The 26,034-nt window shown below is 44.2% G+C and overlaps 1 protein-coding gene across 1 annotated transcript in view; it reads right to left on the bottom strand.

Moving 5' to 3' along the window:
* The window catches only part of LOC149240843 (FGGY family of carbohydrate kinase), a 434,066-nt gene that overhangs the window by 148,968 nt on the left and 259,064 nt on the right, over positions 1-26,034 (bottom strand). The window contains exon 12 of the mRNA XM_089373849.1: positions 8,790-8,946. Coding sequence (XP_089229975.1) covers positions 8,790-8,946 — 157 coding nt within the window. The remainder of the gene's footprint in view (positions 1-8,789; positions 8,947-26,034) is intronic.

Here is a 26,034-nt window from a genome sequence, read left to right as displayed (position 1 = left end):
AAGCCGTTTTGAGGCCCTAAAAAAAGTTTTTTGGGAAAACTGGAAGCAACATGGGTCCATGGACTGATGTTGCTCTTCCCAAAGTTGTAGTCATCGGATAGATCTTTCTAGGGAGGTGCTGTGCGCGTCAAACGGAGATCGTATGCCAAAGTTACGACCGAGGGAAATTGATGTACCAATTTACCCAAAACAGGGCCCATAGTTTGGCACTTCATCTCCTAGGGTTAGGGTTTTGGATGTTTAGAGTTTTCAATTGTTTCTCAACAATAAATAGCCCTTCGAGCCTCATTGTAAGATAGTTCAGAGGCATGTAGCCGCCACATCTCTCCTCAAAGATAAGCTACCATTGCCCAAGCTAGTTTATTTCCATTTCTGTTAGTAAGCATATCTCAGTATTTTACATTAATGAAATGAAGTATTATTTCTGTTGTATCTATGTATTTATGGTTATCTCTGTAATTTTTTGTGTTCCTGTTTAAATCCGGATCAATGGTATCAGAGCGGTCTGCTCTTTCTTTGTTTTCCTTTGCATGTCCCCAACGAGGTCAGGACATAAGGAGTTAGGGCTTGAACTAGTCGAACCTTTGCAAGACCAGCCTCGCAAATCCCGACGGCCTCCCATGGCAGATGAAAAGAAAGACGAGGGGGCAGGAGATCCTATCAAAATCTTGCTCGAAGAGGCCCTCGAGCGAAAAAGGAACACGATGATAGACAACTTTTCCCAGATCCTTTAGCAGCTACCCAGGGGCGACAAATCTACTTCCAGCAGCTACTCTGGAAGCGCCACACCCTTTAAGGTACAAGTTAACTTTGACATTCCCATATTTGAGGGTTAGATAGATGAAGACACTGTAGATAAATGGTTAAATCTGTCAGAAGGGTATTTTTTTGTTCATGATTTTTCCGGCCGAGAAAAGATTACTTTCGCTCTTCTCAAAGCTGCCCCCCACATCAAGGACTGGTGGGAAACCTACTGCAAGCAGAAGGATGAAAGTACGGCCTCATTGTTTTCAGTCACACCCACTTGGAATTCATTCCAGAATTCCATCAAGGAGCAGTACTACCCTGTCAGAAGCTATGATGATAAATACATAAAGTGGACCACGTTGCGACAGGGAAGGAACCAAGACGTGCCGGAGATTACCAATATTTTTCATACCCTTCGCACAAAGTTTGTTATCAAGGATTCTTAGCTGCATTTGGTACTCAAATACCGCGGCTGCCTACACAGGTACATCCAGGACGAGATGGAGTTCCTGGACATCTCCTCGCTCAACATGGCGTACCGATACGCTATCAAGATTGAGCAGAAGTTTAAACAGAAGAAACGAGACTTTGGATCTGCAAATCCGAAGCAAGGGAAAGGTGCCCCCAAATCGCTGCAAAAAGGACAAAGCCAAGACAGGGTGGCACAGAACAACCCACCAAAGCCGCAAGCAAAGAACAACACCGCGAAGCCAAAGGACACAGGAAAGTGGTGTGAGTTCCATAAGAGCTCCACTCAAAACACAAGTGAGTGTCAGGCTAAGCAGTGACTGGTGGCCGAGCTAAAGTCTTTGGAATCATATGCATGTTCAGACTCTGAGTCAGAACCCAATAAGGGGAATGACAAAGGGAAGCAGATTATCGATGCGGAGCCCAATGCCACCATTTCCACCACGAAGATCTAGAAGGAGGAACCTGAAGATCCAAAGGAGGAGAAGCACCTCTTCCATTCCCAGATGTGGGTAAAGGGCTCCCCGCTACAGTTCATTGTCGACAGTGGGAGCCAAAAGAACCTCATTTCGGCAGAGGTCGTGAAGCAGCTGGGCTTACCGACCACAGCACATCCACAACCATACACCATCGGGTGGCTTCACCAAGGACGGGATCTTCGCGTGAGCCAGCAGTGTCGCCTTCCATAAAACATCAAGCCCTTCACGGATGAGGTATTGTGTGACATTTCTCCCCTTGATGTTTGTGATATATAATTAAGCCAACCATACTTGTGGAAGCGACATGTTGTATATGAGTCAAGGCCTCATGCTGTTATTGTTACTTTGGGAAATAAGTTGTATGGTATACTGGAGGTAGCACCACCTACCGTCATCTCTTTGGTTACATGTCGTAAACTCATTTCCAAAACCGGGAAATTTGTTTTCCTGATGATACGCCCTGAAGGAAAGAAGAAGTCGGTGGCCACGACCTCCAGACAAGGCCCCTCCGCACGACAACTACAGATGGACAAGGTCATGGACAAGTACGAGGACATCTTCACCTCCCCCGCAGGGGTTCCTCTGCACTGTTAGGTCAAGCACTCCATCGATCTGACCCCAGATGCGCCGCTGCCCAATGGACCAATCTATCAGCGCTTCATTCTAGAGAATGATGAAATCAAGAGGCAGATTCAGGAGCTGCAGCAGAAAGGTCACATCCGACCAAGTTCATAGCTCTGTGGGAGCCCGATCATGTTGGTACAGAAGAAGGATGGGACTTGAAGACTCTGTATTGACTATCAAGCGCTGAAGAAGATCACTGTCCGAAACAGGTACTCGATCGTACAGATTGATGACCTTTTGGACCAACTAAAGGGGGCAAAATATTTTAGCAGATCGATTTGAAGTCAAGATATCACCAGGTACCAATCGAACCCTCCAATGTGTGGAAGACTGCCTTCAAAGCCAAGGAGGACCTTTTCGAATGGTTAGTTATGCCTTTTGGATTGACGAATGCTCCTGCAACCTTCATGGGGCTAATGGATGACATCTTGCAGCCATTCACCAACTCATTTGTAGTGGTATACTTGGATGACATCCTGATCTTCAGCCAGATTTGGGAAGAGCACCTCCACCACATCCGACAGGTTCTCCAGAGTCCAAACACTGTGGCAACACAAGTTATGTGCCAATTTGGAGAAATGCACTTTTGGCATGACCCAAGTTCAGTATCTGGGATACATTATTGATGAACAAGGGGTGCATGCGGATCCAGCCAAGATCCAAGTCATTTGGGATTGGCCATCTCCAACCACTCTGACAGAGCTCCACAGCTTTCTGGGACATGCCAACTTCTACCGCAGGTTCGTGTTGGGATTTTCTCATATCACTTGGCCCTTGAGTCAAGTCACCAAGAAAAGAGTGAAAGAAAAATTCTTTTGATCTGAATCTCAATAGAAAGCAATCGCAGAGTTGAAACATCGCCTTTGCTCGGCACCAGTGCTCGCATTACCAAACCTGCAACAACCATTGGGGCAGTCCTTACTCAACACAGGCATCCAATGGCATATCACAGTGAGACACTTTCAGACATAGTCCAGAAGTATCTCACTTATGACAAAGAGATGTATTCCATTGTGCAGGCTTGCCGACAATGGATAAATTACATTTTGGGGAAGGAAATAGTCATCCACACAGACCGCTGGCCCCTGTAGTGCATACAGACGCAAGGGAAGTTGCAGAATGATCGCCATCAAAAGTGGTCCACACACCTGCAACAATTCCATTTGAATATCAAGTATAAAAAGGGCAGCACCAATAATGTTGCAGATTGCCTCAGTCGACCACCGATCATGGCGTTAACCATCGTGCTCAACTCTTGTGGGCACGAGACTTCTGATTGGCCACTTCTCTACAAAAGCACCCAAAATTCAGCCACACATACCAGACACTCTTGGAGGGTCGGCATGTTCCAGATTTTCACCTCCAGGGTGCCCTGTTATGCCACCTGGGTCACCTTTGTGTTCCTTCAAGCGAGTGTGCCAAGATGATTTGGGAAGCACACTACAGTCGGGCTTCTGGGCATTTCGGGGTCGAGAAAACAGTGGTAGTACTACAAAAATAATTTTATTCGCTGAATCTTCGACGAGATGTCGGGAAGTACATCAGATCCTGCACTACCTGCGCCATTGCCAAACTGACCATCAAGAAGCAAGGCCTCTATACTCTGTTGCCTACCCCTAGTCGACCTTGGGAATCCATCTCCATGGATTACATGTCGGGCCTTCCTTCTACTAAGCATGGAAACGACTGTGTTTTTGTGGTCGTCGACAGGTTCTCAAAGATGGCCATTATGGCGGCCTACAAGAAGAATATCACAGCAGAAGCCACTGCTAAACTCTTCTTTGAATGAGTGCGGGTACACTTTGGGATCCCACAATCTATCATCTCAGATCGAGACAACAGGTTCCTCAGTACATTTTGGTCCAATCTCTGGTCGATGCTGGACACCAAACTCACTAAGTCCACAACCTTCCATCCCCAAACTGATGGCCAGACAGAGGTTGTCAACAGGATGATCATACACATTCTGCGCATGTACAACTCAAAGCATCCACGCACATGGGATGAGAGCCTCCCCTATGTTCAGCACAGCTATAACTGGGCTCTCCACAGCTCGACTGGCCACAACCCTTTTCAGGTGGGCTTGGGATTCCAGCCACTATGTCCCATTGATGTGGCCATGCCATTTGCAGCTACTCAGGCAGATTCAGCTCATGTCCAGTCTGAAATAGATAAGGCAAACAAATTCATTGAGCACATCTAATATATCCGCCAGCAGGTCCACGACATTCTTGAGAATCAAATGCCAAGTACAAGCAGTGACATGATCAACATCGGGTGCCACACAAGTTTCAGGTGGGCGACAAAGTCTAGTTGCATTTGCAAAAGGAACGCCTTACCAGAGCCTATCGGAAACTCATACGACTTCGATATGGTCCTTACACCATTACCAAGGTTGTAGGAGACAATGCATTTGAGCTCAGTATTCCCCCATTCCTTGGCTTGCACCCAGTGTTCAATGTGGACCGTCTTTGGCCATACTTTCCACCATTACTAGACACATCCGACATTGCAAAACAGCTCAAACCAACAAAGTTAAATCCAAATTGCATGGAACAAGCTGCAACTGATCAAATCATGGACACGCAGATCAAGCACACTCGTCAACAGAAGATCCAACTGTATCGAGTTGTCAAAGCAGGCCAACTCCTTCACCAGAAGCAAGTGGCTCACCAGGGACCAAATTCAGCAGAAGTTTCTTCATCTCATGGAGGAACTCAATGCAATGGGGACCATTGCTTCTTAAGGGGGGAGGAATGATCCAGGGGGATATTGGTGGCCACCCGCCAATTCCACTTGGACCGCCACCATTGTTCCTTTCAGTTTTTCAGTTTCCTTATTTGTAGCACAATTTACTATTTTTGGCATTTTTTCGGGTCCTAAAATTCCGGAGCCGTTTTGAGGCCCTAAACGATGTTTTTTGGGAAACTTGAGAGCAACATGTGTCAATGGACCGATGTTGCTCTTCCCAAAGTTGTAGTCCTCGGATAGATCTTTCTAGCGAGGTATTGTGCGCGTCAAACGGAGATCGTATGCCAAAGTTACGACCCCGGGAAGTGGATGTACCAATTTACCCAAAACGGGGCCCATTGTTTGGTGTTTCATCTCCTAGGGTTAGGGTTTTGGATGTTTAGGGTTTCCCATTGTTTCTCAACAATAAATAGCCCTTCGAGCCTCATTGTAAGATAGTTCAGAGGCATGTAGCCGCCACATCTCTCCTCAAAGATAAGCTACCATCACCCGAGCTAGTTTATTTCCATTTCTGTTTGTAAGCATATTTCAGTGTTTTACATTAATGAAATAAAGTATTATTTCTTATGTATTTCTGTATTTATGGTTAAATTTGTTGCGTACCTGTTTAAATCCGAATCAATGGAGGGAAGAACTGTGCCGACCATCTATATTTAGAAACACAAATGAATCGATGAGACGAAAAACCACCTAGGATGAAATTCGTCTCCAAAATAATAAGCTTACCTGGGTTGTTACATACATATATGGTCCATAGTTTTAAAAACCGTTCTGGTCCAACCGGTTACCGGCCTAACCGGCCGGTTGGGAGGCTCACCGGTCAGAACCGGTGAAAAAACCCGGTTTACAGCACCCTTTGCCCGGAAAATTGCCCTAACCGGTAAAAACCGGCCGGTTTAGGGCAGAACCGGCCGGTTTATTGCTAACCGGCCGGTTCTGTCCTAAACCGGCCGGTTTATGGACAAGTCAAAACAGATCCAAGGAAGATAGTCAATGCTGGTCAGAAATGTGGGGCCAACTTGTCTTCTACGAGGCTGACTTGGCCAAAGTCATAAATATTAAGTTTCTCCATTAATTTGCTAACGAAATTCTGACCGAAGCTGCCAATCTTCAACAAGATTGACAGTTCTATGATCTGACTGATCATATTCTTGTGAAATCAACCTCTTGATACATGTCTTTTATTCCAAGCCTTGAAATTTTTTAAGAATGATGCCAAAGCAAAATCTTTAATATTGATTAAGGTCACTGTGGGTAAATCAAGCCATGATGCATACCTTTCATTTGCAGACTTATAATTTTGTTAGACTCATTTATGGCTGTGAGTTATGAGATGCTGAGCTACCCATCATTGTAATGTCTTTTGCATGGAGATCTTAGAGTCCTTCAAACTATGAAATGATTTGTATTTCAAAAAAGCACAAAATAAATCTCAAAGAGAAATGAGGTACTTGACAGTGCAATTCAAAATCTGTTTGTAAACTTCACGACGGGCCTTCTTTAATATGTTTTGGACTTTGATTTCTGGCTTTGTTTCAATGATCTTTTTGTAGGTCTGCATTCTCATGACTAATTCATTACTTCTTTCCTGTATAATAAATTCTTGTCATGCATCTTCGCTTTGTGATTGAACCTTTTATTCCACAGGTTGCTGGCGTCAGTCCATCAACAAGGTGTCATCAATATGTTTTAAATATCTTGATCAAGTTCTGCTAGAAAATATCTGCAACAAGGCCTAGATTAGGCCCTTTTAGGAGAGTTCAGATTACACAACAATATTACAGAGATCTGGCTTTGAACTTCTTTCACGACTCAGTCTCAAACACATAGGTAACTCAGACCTTACTCTGACTTGTGCTGAGGCATCCTCAGACTCTGAACCAGATGATGTCTATGTAGCTCCTGATGATGATCCTGTGTCTACTGTCTAGTAGTGGTGATGGACTTGATGATTGATCATGTGTACACTGTAGACTTGTAGTAGGCCAATGGCCTCATAGCTTGCAGCATTGTTTTTGGACTTTATAGGCCATTTAGAGCCTCATTTCTTATGTATTTTGCTATTTTGTCAATGATATGTATTGCACTCGGTGCCATTTTGATATATTCACCTTTGCATGGTATATAAATGAGCAAAATTTGCATATTTTGTCTCTATTGGCTTGGAATCATGGTTTTACATCTTAAAAATAGTTTTGTTTCATTAAAAATTAATTATTTAATGTATTTTTTAAAAACCGGTTCGTTTAGACCAAACCAGTCCCGGTTAGACCGGTTCCGGTCGGTAGACCGGTTAGCTAGGTGGACCGGTTCGGTCACCGGTTCCGGTTTTAAAAACACTGATATGGTCTTACTAACATCATTTACATTAAAATTATGCATCATGGGTTTACAACTCTGACAAACTGACAGTTGATGATGATGAGTCTAGGATGATCTGAATGTTCGAACATGATGGAATCCCTTTGCGAAAAAGTGTACTTCTATTGGGTAGTTGACACGGGGTTGTCAACAATAAGTATATTAAATTCTCACTCATTTGGACTATTTGACAATTTGCATGTTATATATCTTCTATTTCAAGTGGTTTATATTGTTGTTCTGCATCGATTTTTTTACATATTTTACATTTCCAAATCAGTATAACAGCAAACAATTAACTCCTCTCTTCACCGAAGACCCCATATAAGGCATTGGTTTATCTTCGGTTGGATGAATTCATCTTAAGGAAATCCTCCCATAGCCACTAAAGAGGATGTTGGGCTTAAAGAGTGGGAACTCGTGCGAGGTGACAATGAGCTCTTGTCCTATGTGTGTCAATCTTAGTAGATTGCAATGAACTTAACAGCCTTGCTTGTTAGATCGGTAACAGTCACAATTTTTACAAAACCATAGTATGTTTTCCAGGAATTTAGACTGACTATTTTTTACAATGTCCCAAATTTTTAGGCAATTTTTTCATCTATGGTTGAAACAAATTGGTGGCTTTCAAATGCCAATCCAAAATGAGTTGGAATTATTCAACAAAATATGTTGGGGGATACACATAACAAAGCTATCGCAATTGAAGCCAAGAAGGATTAAAGAATCTAAAAGCATTGTGTCTGACAAATCCCTTTCAGAGTCAAAGAACAAACCCAAATTAACACACAAGTCAACTAATGTCTATAAGTCAAAGAAACCAACAAAGTCGAATAGTGGAGACAAGTTGATAGGTAAGTAGTCATCCAAGTAGTCATCCAAGCCAAAGAAGCTGTCTGCACATTACTGCTCACAATTGACCAAGAACTCAAGTAGCTAGATGTTCACTAGAATTAAATTTACCATCATTGAGGGAGACATCTAAAGAGGTTGAATTGCTTCTAATAGTAGTCCATCATACAATCATAGGAGATGCATTCTACCAAAATAGACTCATATAGATGCATAAAGTTTACATTATAAATATTTATAGCTAACAATCAAAACAAACAGCATATAGATTTTTATGACCTATGGTCAGATGCTCTCTTTGTAGAGGGACTTTTTGAAACGTGGTTTCACATCTATAGAATGAAATTTTATTATATATAATAAAATTACAATTCATTTTCTGAGGGAAAAGAGAGAGAACACCACAAGATCCAGGAATTTTGTCCCGATATTTCTGATTCTGCTCTCTGAATTCATATTGAAAGACAAAAATATAAAGTTAGAAACCCAGTAATGTTTAAGACTTGCCTTATGACCATGAGAATTGCAATGTTCAATGATGTGACGTGTGCCATACGCAATGCTTTGTACTGTGGAAAGATACAAAATAGCCAATGATTTGTCATTGGTATCAAGTGTCAGGCCACAAATCATCCCTTTTGCCTTCGGATCTGCAACTGGAGATCTGGCATAAGTTTAAGAAAACTCATGATTAAATTTGCATTTCAGAAACACAAAGATCAAAAGGTATAACAAACTTAAAAGCATACTAAAAAAGAACTATCATTGCTACTTTGATCATGTGCATGATTCGAACAGAAATTTAACAAAAGAAACCCATTAAACAAATTAATGCAATGCTTATTTTGTCAGACCAAGGTCCTTCAAGCTCATTCATGTTAATTTATAGAGTTAGTGACGTACTAAAGTGGAATGTTGCCCATAGGTGCATGGTCTAGCAGCAAGAAGCATCACCCTAGCTCCAACTGTAACAAATAACTAGAGTTCCAAGTTTACTTCATCTGTTTCCTTAGAATAGTTGCGTTTACCTCTTGTAGCAACACTAGCCGCAATGGGACAGTTTAGGTTTCTTAAAGAACATTTATTATAATTTTGTACATCATCATTTGTCGCAAACAAATGTATTGCCTAATCAAAGGACTCTTTTGTGGAAGCATCCAAGGAAGTATTTGAACAAGTCATAAGTAACTTCCAGTTTTCTATAGTTGGCATTGTACCCCTAACCATTCATCAACAAATGACGAAAACACTTTTACCCATTGCTTTGTCCATCTTGCTCAAAAATGGTATCAAGGGTCACAATTGTTGTGATTCATAAACTAGTTCCATAATTATTTGTAAGACCTTCAGATGCATATACAGGTTCATCCATAATCGGTGGAAGTTGTCCCAAATCACCAACCAATATAACTGACCTCCCACCAAAAGGAATGTTAGCATTTTATGGGAAAGACTGATGAAGTCTCGAATCATTTTTTGTTAACAGATTTTTGTTGAGATTTGATACCTTGGAAAGTGTGTATGCCCACTTTAGTACTGGCCTTGCATTAGAGTGAAAGGGGCAAAGAGGACTCACAAAGTGATTTTATGAGAAATAAATTCGAAGTTTTTTTATAAGATGACAAGTGTGCCTTTAAGAAAACAGAAGTGTGTTTCTTAAAAAGTACAAGTTTGTTTTCTCATAAAGTGAATTTTTGGGATCCATGTGACCATGACATGGACCATGATCTCAACCATCAATTAAGAATTGATCTGAGCCATTGATTCCTTATGAGAGCCTATAAAAGCAAATTGAGGATTAGAGGTCAGATCACTCATTCATAAGAGAGTCATTTATGAGGAGAAATAGAAGAGATCAAATCACTCATTCATGGGAGAGTCATTTATAAGGTGAGATAGAGGAGGGTTTTGACTTCTTGGAGGGCCAAATTTTTTTGAGGAGAGGTGGATTTTCTGCTGGAGATGAGGCACAAAAATTGAAAAAGTTGTGCAGGTGACATCAGCATCCATACAGGTGACATCAGCAGCACTTAAAGCAACAGTACAGTCAGGTCTGCAAGAGAATTAAATGATGAGGTTTTTCCCCATAAAGTCTGCTGTAAATCACTTCTTGAAGAAGAAATAGCATCATCTTTTATGGGTTTTCCCCTCGTGGGATTTCCCTCGTCTTTGACCAAAAATATTTGTATCATTTTATGTGCATGTGCATTTAATTTGTCAGTAAATGTATTAAAGATCTTGTGGTGAAATTGCAAATTTAATTTTCATTTTTCGCGAGTAGTTTTTCTTCAATTTCTTCAAATGAAACTCATTTAATCTATCAAGAATCAAGATATATTTCCCCTGCTTCGTCTTTTCTTGTAAGGTAATTAAATGTGAAGCTTGTGGACATTTTATCCCTTTGATTGATATTTGAAGTGCAAAATGAATAGTTGTTGCAGATATGTTGAAAATTGCAACCACTATAGGAGCTAAAAAAAGGAATGGACTCTTATAAAAAAGAAACTCAGTTTCAAGGGCATTTTTAATAGCTCCAATCGAATATGACTTTCATGTATCTACAATTCCTTGGATTATCATACGCAGTGGATCAACCCCTGATGTATATGTTGATTTTTCAATAATTCTCTAAACTGATAATTGTTTCTTATGATTCTTTCTTAGATTGATCTTTTCTTACATTTATTGTTCATCATAAAACAAATACACATAGAACTTCAACAATAGAAAAAGAAAGCTAGAGGATCATAAAGAGACAGCCACGCAAGAACACAAGAGTTTACCCTAGGAAACCCCACATGGGGGAAAACCCGAGAGAGCGAGAGCAGCAGCCAGTCCAGTCTACACAAAGCCCAACAAAAACAGCGCAGAGACCAGAGGGACTGTGTCATCCACGCAGAGGTTGCTGGACCTTAGAGGGCTGACGTAGAGGGTCCTAGGGTTGACGCAGGACAGTGGAAGGCTAATGCAGAGGCTAGAAGGGCCAACGAGGAGCTTCAATTATGTCGGAGAGGATTTCGTGGGACAAGTTTTCTAAATACCTGTTTCCGGATCTAGACGTATTGCTCCCATGTATTTTTCTCTGTCGGGTGAGCCGGTTAGGCACCTAGTTGTACTCAGATAGACTGCATAATAATATTGTTGGGTTGTGTTATATTCTTTCCACGACTAGGCCATGTAGTTAACCAGGGGGTTAGAGGGGTGGCAGAGCCCCCCCTTTGTTGCGCCGATTGTGTAGCAGGGAGGGTCACAGGGGGTTTGAGGCGTACCCGTAACCCCACTTTATGGACAAAGACGAAGCACATTGATATTCAATATCACTTTGTGAGGGATATGATAGAAGACAAAAAGGTGTTGCTGGTAAAGGTGGACACTTTGAAGAATACTGCAGATGCATTGACAAAATTTGTGAGCTCTGAGAAGTTCTCTTGGTGTAGAGAGACAATGGGCGTTTTAGGGCTGGAAAAATGACTAAGCTCTCTTGTGGCCCCTTGTGCAAAGAAAACAGCAAGTGGGAGAATGTTGGGTTGTGTTATACTCTTTCCACGACTAGCCCACGTAGTTAACCGGGGGGTTAGAGGGGCGGTGGAGCCCCCCCTTCGTTGCGTTGACTGTGGGGGGGAGCGTCATAGGGGGTTTGAGGCGTACTCGTAACCCCACTTTAAGGGATCCGGGGCAGCGCCTCGGAAAATTTTGGTTTTGGACCCTATGTTAGGTTGGGCGGACCCACCTATGGTTTTGTGCATGATTTTCGCACATGTTTTTTGGACGCGATGGTTTTCAGTCCATGGTATTGGATGCTTCGGCATGTATAAATATGTAATATAACATTGAAAAGAACATAATGAAAAATCAAGATGGTAGTTCTGGTTTTGGGATCCAGGGGAAAATCTCTTTGTATATGTGTTTTATGTGTTATGCTCTCGCATTGTTTATTTTATGTGTTTTAGAATTCGTATGCAGGTAATTTCTGTACAGGGTTAAAACCTACAAATATAACCCTCTAAATAGTTGCATCGGTTTTCCTGCATTGGGCAACATTTGTCCAAAAATAACGGTGTCACTTGTGTGCTTGTTTTCTTTCAGTTGATGATCTAACTATATTGTGTTTATTTCGATATTTAAATGTATTAAATAACCTGTTCGAATTTAAACAAGTAGAAGAAATAAATCAGCAGAATACAGATTAATTTTCTAACAGATAGACTTAGAAAATTCAACATGGTATCAGAGTGTGGTTGAAGATCACAGGAAAACTGAAGGCATCAGCTTAATAGAGCATTTGCAGCAGATTCAGTTGTCCCGAGTGACAGAGTTGATCCCTGCAGAAAGCGATAAAGGAAGGAGTGACGCAAAGGGACTGCGTCATCAGTTTGGGCCAGAGAGAGGCAGCACAGACGTTGAGGAGGGCAGAAACAGGCTCACGCAGAGCCACGCAGAGGCCAGGTGGGCTGACGCAGTTGGCTAAGGGAGTTGTTTTGCCGGTGTCAGGATTGTGCAGATCCAAGAGGCTCAATCCTTCAGTGGATGGGGCATAGGAGGCTGTGGGTAGTTTGTGGAGCGAAGCTGGTGGGGTATTGTGGTTAGAACAATACCTAAGAGGGCAAGACCAAGGTAGAGGGAGTTGTTGCCGAGGCAGATTTCTAGCCAAGGAATCCGGATTAGTGTTGCAATTGCACAGACGATCGGAGAGGAGCAACTTGACAGTTGGCAAAAGGATTTCCAGGAGGGAAATCGAGACTCAGAGGGAGTCCAAAAGAGAACTGCCAGACGGGAAGTAGAGAGACTCGGAGGAGTCGAACCGAGAACTTACAGACGAGAAGTAGAGAGACTCAGAGGAGTCGACAGAAAAAAGCAACGAGATGTTTGTGAATGGGCTGAAAGATCAAGACAGGTTCGACGGAGCGTCCAACTTTGTGGTTTGGAAGGCCAGGATCTTGTCCATTCTAGATAAACATCGTATCAAGGGCTTCACATTAAGAGTGATGGCTATCCTAGTTGACCCAGTAGCTAATGAAAAGTACAAGGAGGCAATGGCTAAGGAAAAGTGCATCATCCTTGATGGGGTCAAAGATCATGTGGTACCACATATTGCCAAGAAGGAAACGGCAAAGGAGATGTGGGACACTTTGAAGACATTGTACCAGCATACTTCTGTGCAGAGGAAGATGCTCCTAGAGAATCAGCTAAGGTCATACCAAATGCAGAAGGGAGAGCAGATAGATGTCTTCCTCGGTTGGTTGAAGGAGATCCATGACCAGCCAACTTCCATAGGGACCACGCCTGTCACGCCCCCAATTCTTTTTTCGTTAAATTGGCCGGGTGCGGCACCGCCTAAGTTAATAACTTGTTCCATCGTTAATTAACTTTGCGAACTACGCCTTCAACAATTCATAATAAACATGAATTACATATTATTAATGTGTGGAAACCATCAACAATATAAGAATGATAATAACTCGACAATAATATAAAAGAAGAGATCTTTTATTATATAAGAGGAATTACAATGGCCGGGAGCCGCGCTCCACCGGCGTTAATAATATAAGTGGGCGCCCGCCCGTGCAAGAGCGCACGGCGGTCTGCCTTAATAATCCACCGAATATAATAACATACACACAAACTTGGCGTTGGGCGGGCGGGCGCACCCGTGCACGACCCGTGCCCAAGCCTCAACCCAATACAAATGTATATACCGGCGTGGGCGCCCGTGCGCACCACTCAACCTTCGCAAATCCTACCACCGTGCACGAACAACCCTACGCCCGGCTCGGCGGGCTCATTGCCTTAGTGCGAGCTGCGGTAGACTGCGCTCATCTCTTGTGCGCACAACTCCTTTGTGCGAAGAGAATGCGATGAGCTTGATGATCCAAATGAACATGCGTCCATCCTTTACTTATATGCGTGTATGGTATGTCGCCTCCCCATTCGGCCGACCTCCAAACTTCATCGAACTCGCCCACCAATCGCTCCATCCATCGTCGGCTCACCCAACATATGGTTCGCTCCTTGGTCGGCTTGAATACATAAGGCGAGTTGCATGTCCGCCTTATAAGTGGGAGACCGCCCTCCATAACCGCGCGCGCATTATCACTTATGCCTTCGTCGTTTTATGGAGTGCTCGCACCAATACTTAGTCGATTTTCAAGCGAGAGGGGCGCGCGCCTTCGCACGATCCTCCAAGGCGTTACATCCTCCCCCACTGGAAATCATTGTCGCCCTCGACAATCCTGCTCTTCTCCTCAACTTCCTGTCGTACTTCTCGATCTTGTTCTTCCATCTCCAAAGTGAATCCTCTGTTTCCCAGTTGTCTTCCTCTGGTGCATCCTTCCATCTGCAAAGAAATTCCCGTCGCATGTGGCAACCAACTCCTGTAGTTCTGAGACTCAAAATCTTCTCCAACTCTAGTCCTAGTTTGTCCACAATCCCGGCTGGTCCTCTCGTCGGTTCAACTCTCTCCAGATGGTCTGAATCAAGTCTACATCTCTTCAACTGACTCACATGAAAAACTGGGTGCTTCATGTGCATATGGCGTGGAAGCTCCAGCTCGTAAGCAACTTCCCCCACTCTCTTCTTCACTCGAAATGGTCCCTCATACTTCCATGTCAGTTTGCTCGTCGTCCCCTTGGCTGGCTGAACTGCTCCCCAGTAATCCTGAGAAACATCATATCTCCCACACTGAAGTGTGCCTCCCGTCTTCCACGATCAGCATACTTTTTCATCCTCCTTGCAGCATCGTGCAAGCGTAACCGTGCTAACTCCAAGGTCTCCTCCCAAGCCTTCATGAACTTCTTCGCATGAGGACTTCTCAAGAAGCCTCCCATCACTATGGTATGCGGTGCAACCAGCATCTGTCCATTCACCAACTCAAATGGACTATACCCCGTCGCAGAACTCTTTTGAATATTGTAGCTAAACTGAGCAATATCCAAAAGTTCGGGCCAATTCTTTTGATCAGCCGTCACATAATGTCGCAAGTAGTCCTCCAACAATGCGTTGATCCTCTCGGTCTGCCCATCTGTATGCGGATGGTAGATCGAACTCATCAACAACTCTGTCCCGACTAGCTTGAACAATGTGGTCCAAAATCTGCCTGTAAAACGCGAATCTCTATCCGACACAATGCTCAATGGCATCCCCCAATACTTCACTATGTTCTTAAAGAACAACTCCGCAATACGCTCGGCTCCACAAGGTATCTTTGTAGGAACAAAGACAACATACTTGGAAAAACGATCAACCACGACCATAATCCCATTATACCCATGAACCTGTGGTAACTGAGTGATGAAGTCCATCGAGACACTCATCCATGGCCTCTCAGGAATCGGTAAAGGCTGCAACAGTCCTCCTTGTCTTTGAGTATCTGATTTGTCCTGCTGACAAATGATGCACGTATGTACATACTCCTCTACATCTTCCCGCATCTTCTCCCAAAAGAATACTCTCTCCAACAATGCCAAAGAACGACGCATCCCTGGGTGGCCAGCCCATGTCGAGTCGTGGCACTCCTTCAAAAGGTGCCTCCTGAGCCCAGATGACTTTGGAACATAGAGTCGGTTTCCAAAGAACAAGAACCCGTCTCGTAGAAAGAACTTTCGTGTCTTCCCCTCCTTTATCTGCTTCACTATATTCTGCGCCAAAGTATCGGTTTCAACACTTCCCTTGATCTTATTCTGCATCTCTTCTGACATCTGAACTCGACTCCTACTCCTAGCTGCCCGGTCTTCTCCCTCCAATGCTGCAAGTTGTCCCTTCCTGCTAAGGGCATCTGCCACCGCATTGTGTCTTCCCGGTCTATATTCAATAGTTATGTCGAATACTGCCAAGAAGTCCTGCCAACGAGCTTGCTTCGCAGAAAGCTTCGGTTGTGATGCAAAATAACTTGCTGCAACGTTGTCAATCTTGACAACAAATGGCTTCCCAATCAAGTAATGCCTCCACACATGAAGACAATGGATGATGGCAGTCATCTCCTTCTCATGAACCGGATACCTCTGTTCTCTATCCTACAACTTCCGACTCTCATACGTCACCAGATGTCCATCCTGCATAAGAACTCCTCCTATGGCAAAATCCGAAGCATCAGCATGCACTTCAAACGGTCTCTCGAAGTCAGGCAACTTCAGTACCAGTGCTATAATCATCCTCTTCTTCAAGTCATCAAATGCCTCTTGACAATTGCTCGTCCACCTCCACCTCTTGTCTTTCTTCAATAAGTCTGTCAGTGCTGATGTCACCTTGGAGTACCCCTCTACAAACTTCCGTTGGTAGTTGGTCATGCCCAAAAACACCCTCATCTCATGGACATTCTTCGGTTCAACCCAGTCCTCAATCGCCTTCACCCTGCTCGGCTCCATCCGTATGTACCCTTGACCAACAATATGTCCAAGGAACGGAATCTCGGTCTGAGCGAACACACACTTAGACTTCTTCAAGAATAATTGATTTGTCCTCAGTGCCTCAAACACCATCGCCAAGTGCTTCTTATGATCCTCCATGTTGTCACTGAACACCACTATATCGTCCAAGTATACTACTACGAACGAATCCAAGTATGGTCGTAGAACATCGTTCATCAAAGTGCAAAATGTAGCAGGAGCATTGCACAACCCGAATGGCATAACAAGGAACTCAAAGCTACCATACCTTGTTACTATCGCGGTCTTCTTTTCGTCTCCTTCAGCTACCCGCACGTGATAATACCCATGCCTCAAGTCCAGCTTGGAAAACACTCGGGCTTTCGCAAGCTTGTTTAAGCAATCAGCAGCCAATGGCAAAGGATACCTGTTCCTTACCGTCTGCTTGTTCAATGCACGGTAATCACAGCACATCCGTAGCTCATTCGAATCCTTCTTCCTCTGGAACAATACCGGAGCTCCATAAGGGGACCTTGAAGGTCTGATGAAACCTGCATCAGTTAACTCTTTTAACTGTCGTTTCAGTTCCTCCAACTCAGGCCCTGACAATCGATAAGGTGCTTTAGCCGGGGGTTGCTTTCCTGGCTCAAGCTCAATGCTATGGCCCACTGCATGCCTTGGTGGAAGTTTCTTCCGAAGCTCATTAGGCATCAAATCTGCATATTTGGTAAGCACATCAGATATCTCAGCTGGAACAGGCGTCCCCACTCCATCACCTTCGACATCCTTGAACATCACCGCATATGTCTCCATATCTGACTCCTTCATAGCCTTCTCCAAACTCAGTGCCGAAACATGCTGCACCTTGACTTCCCTCCTTTGCCTATGAGTGGGCAAAGTCCAAGTTTGTGACTGTCCAACCAGCACCACCTCATCACAGAAGGGGACAACAATAGCCTTGTTTCCCTTCAAGAAATCCTGTCCGAGTATCATATCAAAGTCGTTCATCTCCATCACTGTGAAGTCCAACTGACCCTTCCAGTCTTTTATCTGCACAGGTACTTCGTGTACCAAACCCGCCACTAGCTCTAGAGTTCACTGCCGTGACTTCCACATTCGATGGGAAAATCATCAGTGCAACCTCTTTTTCCAACCGTGTCGTCATGAAGTTATGAGTGGCCCCCATGTCCACTAGAGCTTGAATGGTCTTGCCATGAACCATCAAGTCTACGAAACCCAGACTGTTCATCCACGATTTCTCCATAACTCTTCCCTGTTCATCAAGCTTCTTCAACCCTGAATCAGCTTCACCTGTCATAAGCAACGACTTCACCACCTGTGAACCTGCTCTGATACCACCTTCACTTCGGTGAAGGTGTGTAGCAGCTTCAATACCCGGATCAGCTGCTCTGATACCACCTGTCACACCCCCAATTCTTTTTTCGTTAAATTGGCCGGGTGCGGCACCGCCTAAGTTAATAACTTGTTCCATCGTTAATTAACTTTGCGAACTACGCCTTCAACAATTCATAATAAACATGAATTACATATTCTTAATGTGCAGAAACCATCAACAATATAAGAATGATAATAACTCGACAATAATATAAAAGAAGAGATCTTTTATTATATAAGAGGAATTACAATGGCCGGGAGCCGTGCTCCACCGGCGTTAATAATATAAGTGGGCGGCCGCCCGTGCAAGAGCGCACGACGGTCTGCCTTAATAATCCACTGAATATAATAACATACACACAAACTTGGCGTTGGGCAGGCGGGCGCACCCGTGCACGACCCGTGCCCAAGCCTCAACCCAATACAAATGTATATACCGGCGTGGGCGCCCGTGCGCACCACTCAACCTTCGCAAATCCTACCACCGTGCACGAACAACCCTACGCCCGGCTCGGCGGGCTCATTGCCTTAGTGCGAGTTGCGGTAGACTGTGCTCATCTCTTGTGTGTACAATTCCTTTGTGTGAAGAGAATGCGATGAGCTTGTTGATCCAAATGAACATGCGTCCATCCTTTACTTATATGCGTGTATGGCATGTCGCCTCCCCATTCGGCCTGTTAGCGCTTGAAATTTCACCTCAGGCTGAGAAAGGTAAACCTCAAGGCAACATCAAACCACTTAGCCTCGTAGCTAGCCCTACGGGGCAGGAGAGGGCTCTCTCCGGTCTATCTCGGTAAAAATCTTCAATTGGTGAGATGACCAATAGGGTAACACTGATTTTAGGCTAGTAAACTGATCAAAAGGGTTGATTTGGGGTTTTTAGGGTTTTTGGTGGCAAATTGAGGAGATGGCAATTTTGGGTGCGGGGATTGGACACAGTTTCTGCAGGGGGTTCTTTGGGGCGAGGTAGGAGACAGTATTGATGCCTTAGATTGAGGTGAATGGATGAGAAAGACAGGTGAGGAGCTAAGAAGAGCAAACAATAACTTTGAATTCTCCTTAAACAGTAGAAAACATTTAAATTAAGCAAACTTAAAAGCAGAGCATGACAGTCATGAGTTCTACTTTAACACTTCATTTGCCTAATGTGCAGAAGGAAAGAAAGGAAATGATTCACATAACACACTTACAAGTACATAGAGAAAGACACCATCAATACATGTAACCACAAGAATCCCAAAAAGGACTGCAAAACCCTGGTCTTGCAGAGATATAGTGAATAATACAATGATAGCTTCTCCCTCAAGAGTCCAACCATGAAAATGAGCCAGAAAGTAAATAATATAGATCGTCTAACATCTTTCCCTGCCTCTAGGGGTCGAGCTCACTATCCTAGGAGCTGTTTCAACCACTTCTAAACTAAGCACTAAAAACTAGGCAATCAAAACAACTTGCCTCTATAAGCTAGGAAACCAATTCATTCATTAAATACAAGCTATTTCATGAATGAATCTTCTAGAATAGGTAAATAAGTGTCACATCAACATGAAAATACATAAATTACATCAAAGAGGGTGAAAAATCTCATCAAAAGTCAAAACTAGTAAAAGCTGGGCGAATCCATGAGCTGTAAGTGAAAAATTGTGAAATTTGCCTGATGGGTCGCGCGCCAAATCCTGACGGGTCGCGCGCCTTTGAGAGCACTTTTGGGGCACTTACAGGTGTCCAAATTGAGCAAGAGTAGGCTTGTTGGAAAGGTCTGTGAGTCTACTTTCCAACCCAACTAGAATTTCTGAATTTGGTAGTCATTTGCCCCTCCAAAATTGCAATCTCCCAAGACTGCTTTCTGTGTCTCAAAAATGTGGCAGAAAGTCATTTTTTGCTTGTTTTTTGACTTTCTGGAGGCCCAAAACTTCATAAAATCTCTTGGCAATGGATGAGCATATGTAACTTTTCATGACAAATCTGGAAATGCTGAGTTTTTGCAAAATGGAGTTGCCAAGAGAAAGGGTCGCGCGGGGGGTGAGACCCGTTAATGGACAAAACCTGTAAATTGCCTGAAAAACCAAAATTGACCCAAAATGTTCAAAATTTCTTGGTATTTGCGCTGTGGCTGAGCTATTTAGTGCCTTGCTCCTTCAAGGAAGCTTCGACCAAAATGTGGAGGGGATCGGGCCTCTTTCTCCTTTTTTGTGCCTTGGCCAACCGCCTTTGAAACATCTTCATCTTTGCCTTGCACACGTGCATTCTCGCCCAATAATGGTTCTTCATGTTTCTCAACAATTTCTTATCTTGGTTGGCCTTAGCCAACAATCTCTCCAAGTGAGCATTGAGCCGGATAAGCATGGATTCTCGCTCAGCGGGCAATAGATCACCGGGTCTTCTTCTATTCAAAATGCGGTCTCCACGAATCCTCCACAACTCATCAAGAGCTTGCTCATCCTCCAACTGCTTGTTGCGCTGCTCTAGATATGAGATTGTCCATTGTGCCCCCTCTAATCTCCTCTGCAATGCATTATTTTCAGCTCTAAGGTGCTGAATGATCTCCTTTGACTCTCGGCTAGGAGAACTGACATCAAGATCAATAAGCTCTATATCTGGAACACCTAATGGTCCCTCATCAATCCTGGGCTGCTTGCCTCTCTCTGATACCTGTGCTGCTGAAGAAAGTGAGGCCCCTTCCACCTTATGTGGAGATAACACTCGCTGAGCCGATGAAGAAGGCGAGACCCCTTCCACATGCTGTGGAGAAAGTACTCGCCGAGCTGCTGCAAATAAGGCCCTTTGGCCTCTCTGATAGGTGACCAATGGTGAGAAGCTGACATGTCTAGTCACGGGGATGTCATGCTGCTGTGATGGTCCTCCCTCCTCGTGAATAACCTCAGGATGTGGTGGTGGCGGTGCTGTGAAAAGCTCACGAGAGATAAACTCCTCCCATGAGATTCCCTGCTGAGCCAACTGATGTAAGACCACAAGCTGAATCAAACCATAATGGTAAAGGCTCCTATACTGCTGTGCCGAGCTCTTCCGCTGCATCACAGACACCATCCTCTCAATGTTCTGGCAGAAGAAAACAGGGATGTTCATCATCCGTACCCGTGTGAAATGCATCAATAGGCGAATATGGTACGAATATACCTGTGAAAATCTGCCCTCGCAGGTAAAATAGAGCATGATAAGCCTCATCATCGGAGCATACTCACTCCTGAGAAATCTGAAGGGAAACACAACTGTCAAGTGCCTCATGAGTGCTGGTCTAACGAAAGGCTCAAAATGAACACTGTCCAACACCTTGCGCTTATTCCATACCTCTCCGACATTCGGTATCCCTGTGGCTTGTGCAATCATCTCGGGTGTCAATGTAAAGTCCACCCCGACAAGGTTGACATGTCCATCATGCAAATGTAAAACAAATAGGCGAGCTAACTCTCTGTGATGCTGAATCCGAGAGATCCTCTCATAAAACTCATAACAAGACATATACTGGAAACATGAAACTGCCATAGGACAAGCCTGTAAATCTGTCAAAGAAGTGGGCTCCTCTCTCTTATGATGACCACCCTTTCCACCCTTATGAGGCCTCCTCTGTACCTCAATCTCTGAAGCTGATGCCTGGTCATCACTCTGCTCATAGGTTTCGGTTTCTGACATTGTTTAAGGAGCAAAGTGGCCAAAATGTACTGCTGTGTCTGCCTTGCAAAACGCTGATCTATATGCTGTTTCAAGGGGACCAGGAGCACGAGGGGAATGTTAGGGGAGGGATACTTTTAAAGGGAAAATGGGAATAAATATATAAAACAGGGATTTTAGGGAAAAAACCTTGCAAAATCATTGCATATGCATCATTATATACATTTGCTTACATGGGTATAATGAGAGGTAGGATTAGGGTTTGATTTTTATTTCCTAGGGAAGAGGGGTAGGGTTTAGTTTTTCTTTACAAATTTAAAAGGGAAATTTACATAGGAAGACAAGGAAAATGAAATGGGCAATGGGGAAAAATGATTACAAGGGAATACCTTAAAACAGCATAAAACCCTAGCCACTTTTACAATTTCAAACTACAGCAACATGGAGCTTTTCTCTTGCACATGGAGATCTTTGAAAATGTACTCATGATTTCTTTTAACCATAACAAGCAACAAATTTTTAAGCTTGAGGGCCTACCTCACACAATCCGGCGATTTTGTGGCTCCTTGGTGAAATTTGCAGGCGGTTTTATAAGGAGGGCGTTGACGGGTCGCGCGCCTCACCCAACGAGTCGCGCGCCACTGACGGGTCGCGCCCGTTAGAAATTAACACTGCTGGAAGGCGCTCTACGGGTCGCGCGCCACTGACGGGTCGCGCGCCTGGTCTGACGGGTCGCGCGCCTGTCAAGCTCACAAACTCAGCTCGAAATCACTTGCAAGCACTTGCTCAACGACTTGGATGCACAATGAGGGTCGATGGAGGGAGATTGGGCTTTTATAACTTTGATTTGAATTAATTTCATGCCCAAACCCACTTTATAATGTTTTTCTTTGACACTTTATAAACTTGACTTTTTCTTGGTTTCCTTTGTCCTGAAATTGACTGATTTGATGCTTTTCTTTGATGCTTTTTACAGGGATAGCATCTGAGGGATCTTGGCAAGGGAGCCAGGGTTACATGCTGTCCTTGGAAGCCTTTTGAAATTTTACCATTTTTTACAAAATTTTGAAAAATGACCTTGGCTTTAAAAACAGGGTTTTTAAATCCAAGGTGAAAATTAACTGTACAAGATAGAAATTTTCGAAGAAACACCTTTAAAATCATCCCTCTGGCTTGCTGAGCACTTATTGACCTTCAGAGACATGACCTTGTAAACAAACTTGACCAAAACCCTAGACCTAGGAATTTGACCTCAAGACAAGACAAGACAAGCTTGAAAGAGATTAAGGACTGAAATGACTTTGATCCAGCAATGCCAAGAGGGGGACAAAGGCACCAGCTCCTCCATCAGGGTTATGGCATGCCTAATGGAATGCAGAAAATGACACTGATGAGACACCTACTTATGCAAATGCAAAGAGCTTTGATCGTTGATGGAGGGCTACTAGACCGACTCTAACACGGCCGACCTCCAAACTTCATCGAACTCGCCCACCAATCGCTCCATCCATCGTCGGCTCGCCCAACATATGGTTCGCTCCTTGGTCGGCTTGAATACATAAGGCGAGCTGCCTATCCGCCTTATAAGTGGGCGAGCACCCTCCATAACCGCGCGCGCATTATCACTTATGCCTTCGTCGTTTTATGGAGTGCTCGCACCAATACTTAGTCGATTTTCAAGCGAGAGGGGCGCGCGCCTTCACACGATCCTCCAAGGCGTTACAACGCCGAATGAGGAATTGATGGTGAGGACCGCACTTAACGCAGTCTCTGAGGATTGGGAAATGTTTGTCCAGATCATACTAGGCAGGATGAGTCTTCCGGATTGGGGACAACTGTGGATGACTCTTCGTCATGAAGAGACCAGATGGCTGACCAAGGCAAGGAGTAGTAGCAAAAGAGTCTGGATCAAGAAGGAAGAGGAAGAGGATGTAGCTCTAGCATCTACGAGAATACAGGAGAAGAGGAAGAAAAAGGACCTCTCCAAGGTCAAGTGCTTCCACTATGGCGAACTGGGTCATTATGCGAACCAGTGTCCTAGGAAGCAGAGTAAGGGAAAGGCTTCTGACTCGAAGGCAGCGCCAGCGAGGGTGTAGAAAGAAGTCGAGGAGGATGGCGATTGTGCCATGAGTTCTCATGTGCCACTTGAGAAGAAGTGGGGAGACATCGAGCTGTAGCCAGGAGGACTACAGGCGATGAGGGGCAAGATCCTTGAGGTACCCAACCTCTTGGATTATACCTTGCTACGAGAGCCTCGAGAAGAGAGTACAAGGACTGGCGAATGTGAGTAGAGACGGATGCGGATGAAGCAACAGAGAGTGCTACAATGCAGGAGTCCCGAGACAACGCGAGGCTAGCAGGCTGCAACAGTGCGAGAGGCACGAGAGTGTTGCACTAGTGCAAGATGGCACAGAGAGGTGTGCAATGGTGCGAGATGCAGGGAGTTGTTGCAGCAACGCAGAGGTCAGTAGAGGGAGCACTTGTTAGCGGCAAAGGGAGCTTCAACATTGGGAGTGTTTCTAGCCTGACAGGGATGTCAGAGTTGGGTGGATCAGTTACTTACTTCTCAGTAACTGAGTTGCAGTGCAATAGCAGTATGCAATAGCACAATTCAACATGATGAGACAAGGAAGCAGTGCAGATGTAGTGTTGGGAGGATGGACCAGCAACAGCACAGATGCAGAGAGAGTTGCCCTACAGATGCAATAGTGGCAGTGGCAGAGCCATGGGCAGTAGTATAGGATGCAGTAGTGCAAAGGATGTTGGGCAGGGAGGCCTAGCATCAGCACATGGACCGGTGTCGGATGATCAAAGTAATGCTCAGTGAAGAGTATTACTAAAGCATAGTCCTCGCTAAGAGGGAGTGTTGATTTGGGGTAGCATTGGATGTGCTCTAGCCATGAAAATTGGTGGAGAGGCTAAAGCACATGAGATCTCCAAGACCCAGCGATGGTTTGGACAAATTGTACCCGGTTTGGGAGATATTAAAATAATTAATATTTTTAATGGAGTTCTTAAACCTAAACTTTGGAAAAATAAAATATTAATAGGTATTAGTATAAAACTGGGTTAGAAGGTTCCAAAAGTCATTGATAAAGCCAAATCTAATCTTAGCCATTGATTAGAGATTTAATCTTAGTTGTTGAAGGACCAATGAGAAAAGTATAATAGGAGGCTTGAGGGTCAGTTGGAGAATACACCAGAGTGATTAGTCATTCATTTAGCTAGAGCGACGTTGCTAAGCAAAGTTGAATCAGTGATCAGTAGTGAGGGGCAGTGAGTACAAGGCAGAGAGGCAGAGACAATACTGGTAGACCAGCGCAGAAGCAGAGAGAGCGAGAGCAGCAGTCAGTCTAGGCTACACAGAGCCCAGCAGAGACAGTGCAGAGGCCAAAGGGATTGCGTCATCCACGTAGAGGCTGCGTAGTGCCTCAGAGGGCTGACGTAGAGGGTCCCAGAGGTTGCGCAGTGCCTCAGAGGACTTGCACAGAGGGTCAAACCTGTCCCTTTGTCCAATCTATCCTGATCCCTCAAGCCACTGGTTGCCATCTCCTCCAAAAACTGTGGAACAACTCCCTCTTTCTCCCTACTACATAGCTTCAAGGTTGGCTTACGTACTCCCTAATGGAGCTTGTAAGTCTACTGCTCCTCTGCTGCCCAACAAATGAGAAATACTGGTTTACTTGGCAAGAAACCACTGAGGAAGTATTCCCTGACTATGCAATCTGCGTCCTTCTAACAGCTTATCTGCCCGACACTCAGCTAGCAGAAACTGCGTCCCTCTAGCTTCACGTTGAGGCTCTTTGTGGCTCCCTCTGCCTTGGAAAATTCTCGATCCATCTGTCTTACCTCTCTGTCGACTCACTCAGAGAGAGACAACCTCGAAAATATAGCCCTCTTGGCTCGTACTGCGCATTCCCTCAAGGGATTCGAACTCCTGCTTGTTGCAGCAAGTTGGCCCTTGCTTCAATGCTAGATCTGCTCTTCCTATTTCACATCAAACACTCTGATACCATGTGAAATTCCACATATGGAATCCTTACTGTAACAACTGACGATATTACTCCTATTTGTTGAATTCCTTTAAACAAATTACTTGTTGTTTCCTCTGACAAATATCGTAATGCATACACTCCAGCCTTCACTTAATTAAATATTATGCGGGAACAAGAGACTGAGCAAGAAAGAAAATACAACACAATTGACATCGTTATTTTTAGACAAATGTCCACGGAAAAACCCAATGCGGGAAAACCAGTGCAAAAATTATAAGGATTTATTATTATTAAGCAGTAGCAAATTCTGAATACATCTCTGAATACCTCTCAGGTTATTCAGTTACAGAGAGAGAAATACTGGCAGAAATA

The sequence above is a fragment of the Pinus tabuliformis genome, chromosome 8 (assembly GCF_031772625.1).
Source record: "Pinus tabuliformis cultivar Carrire ecotype Pingquan chromosome 8, CPIR1, whole genome shotgun sequence".
NCBI lineage: Eukaryota > Viridiplantae > Streptophyta > Pinopsida > Pinales > Pinaceae > Pinus > Pinus tabuliformis.
Note: the sequence above shows the minus strand (reverse complement) of the source record. Positions and strands in the feature narration are given on the sequence as shown.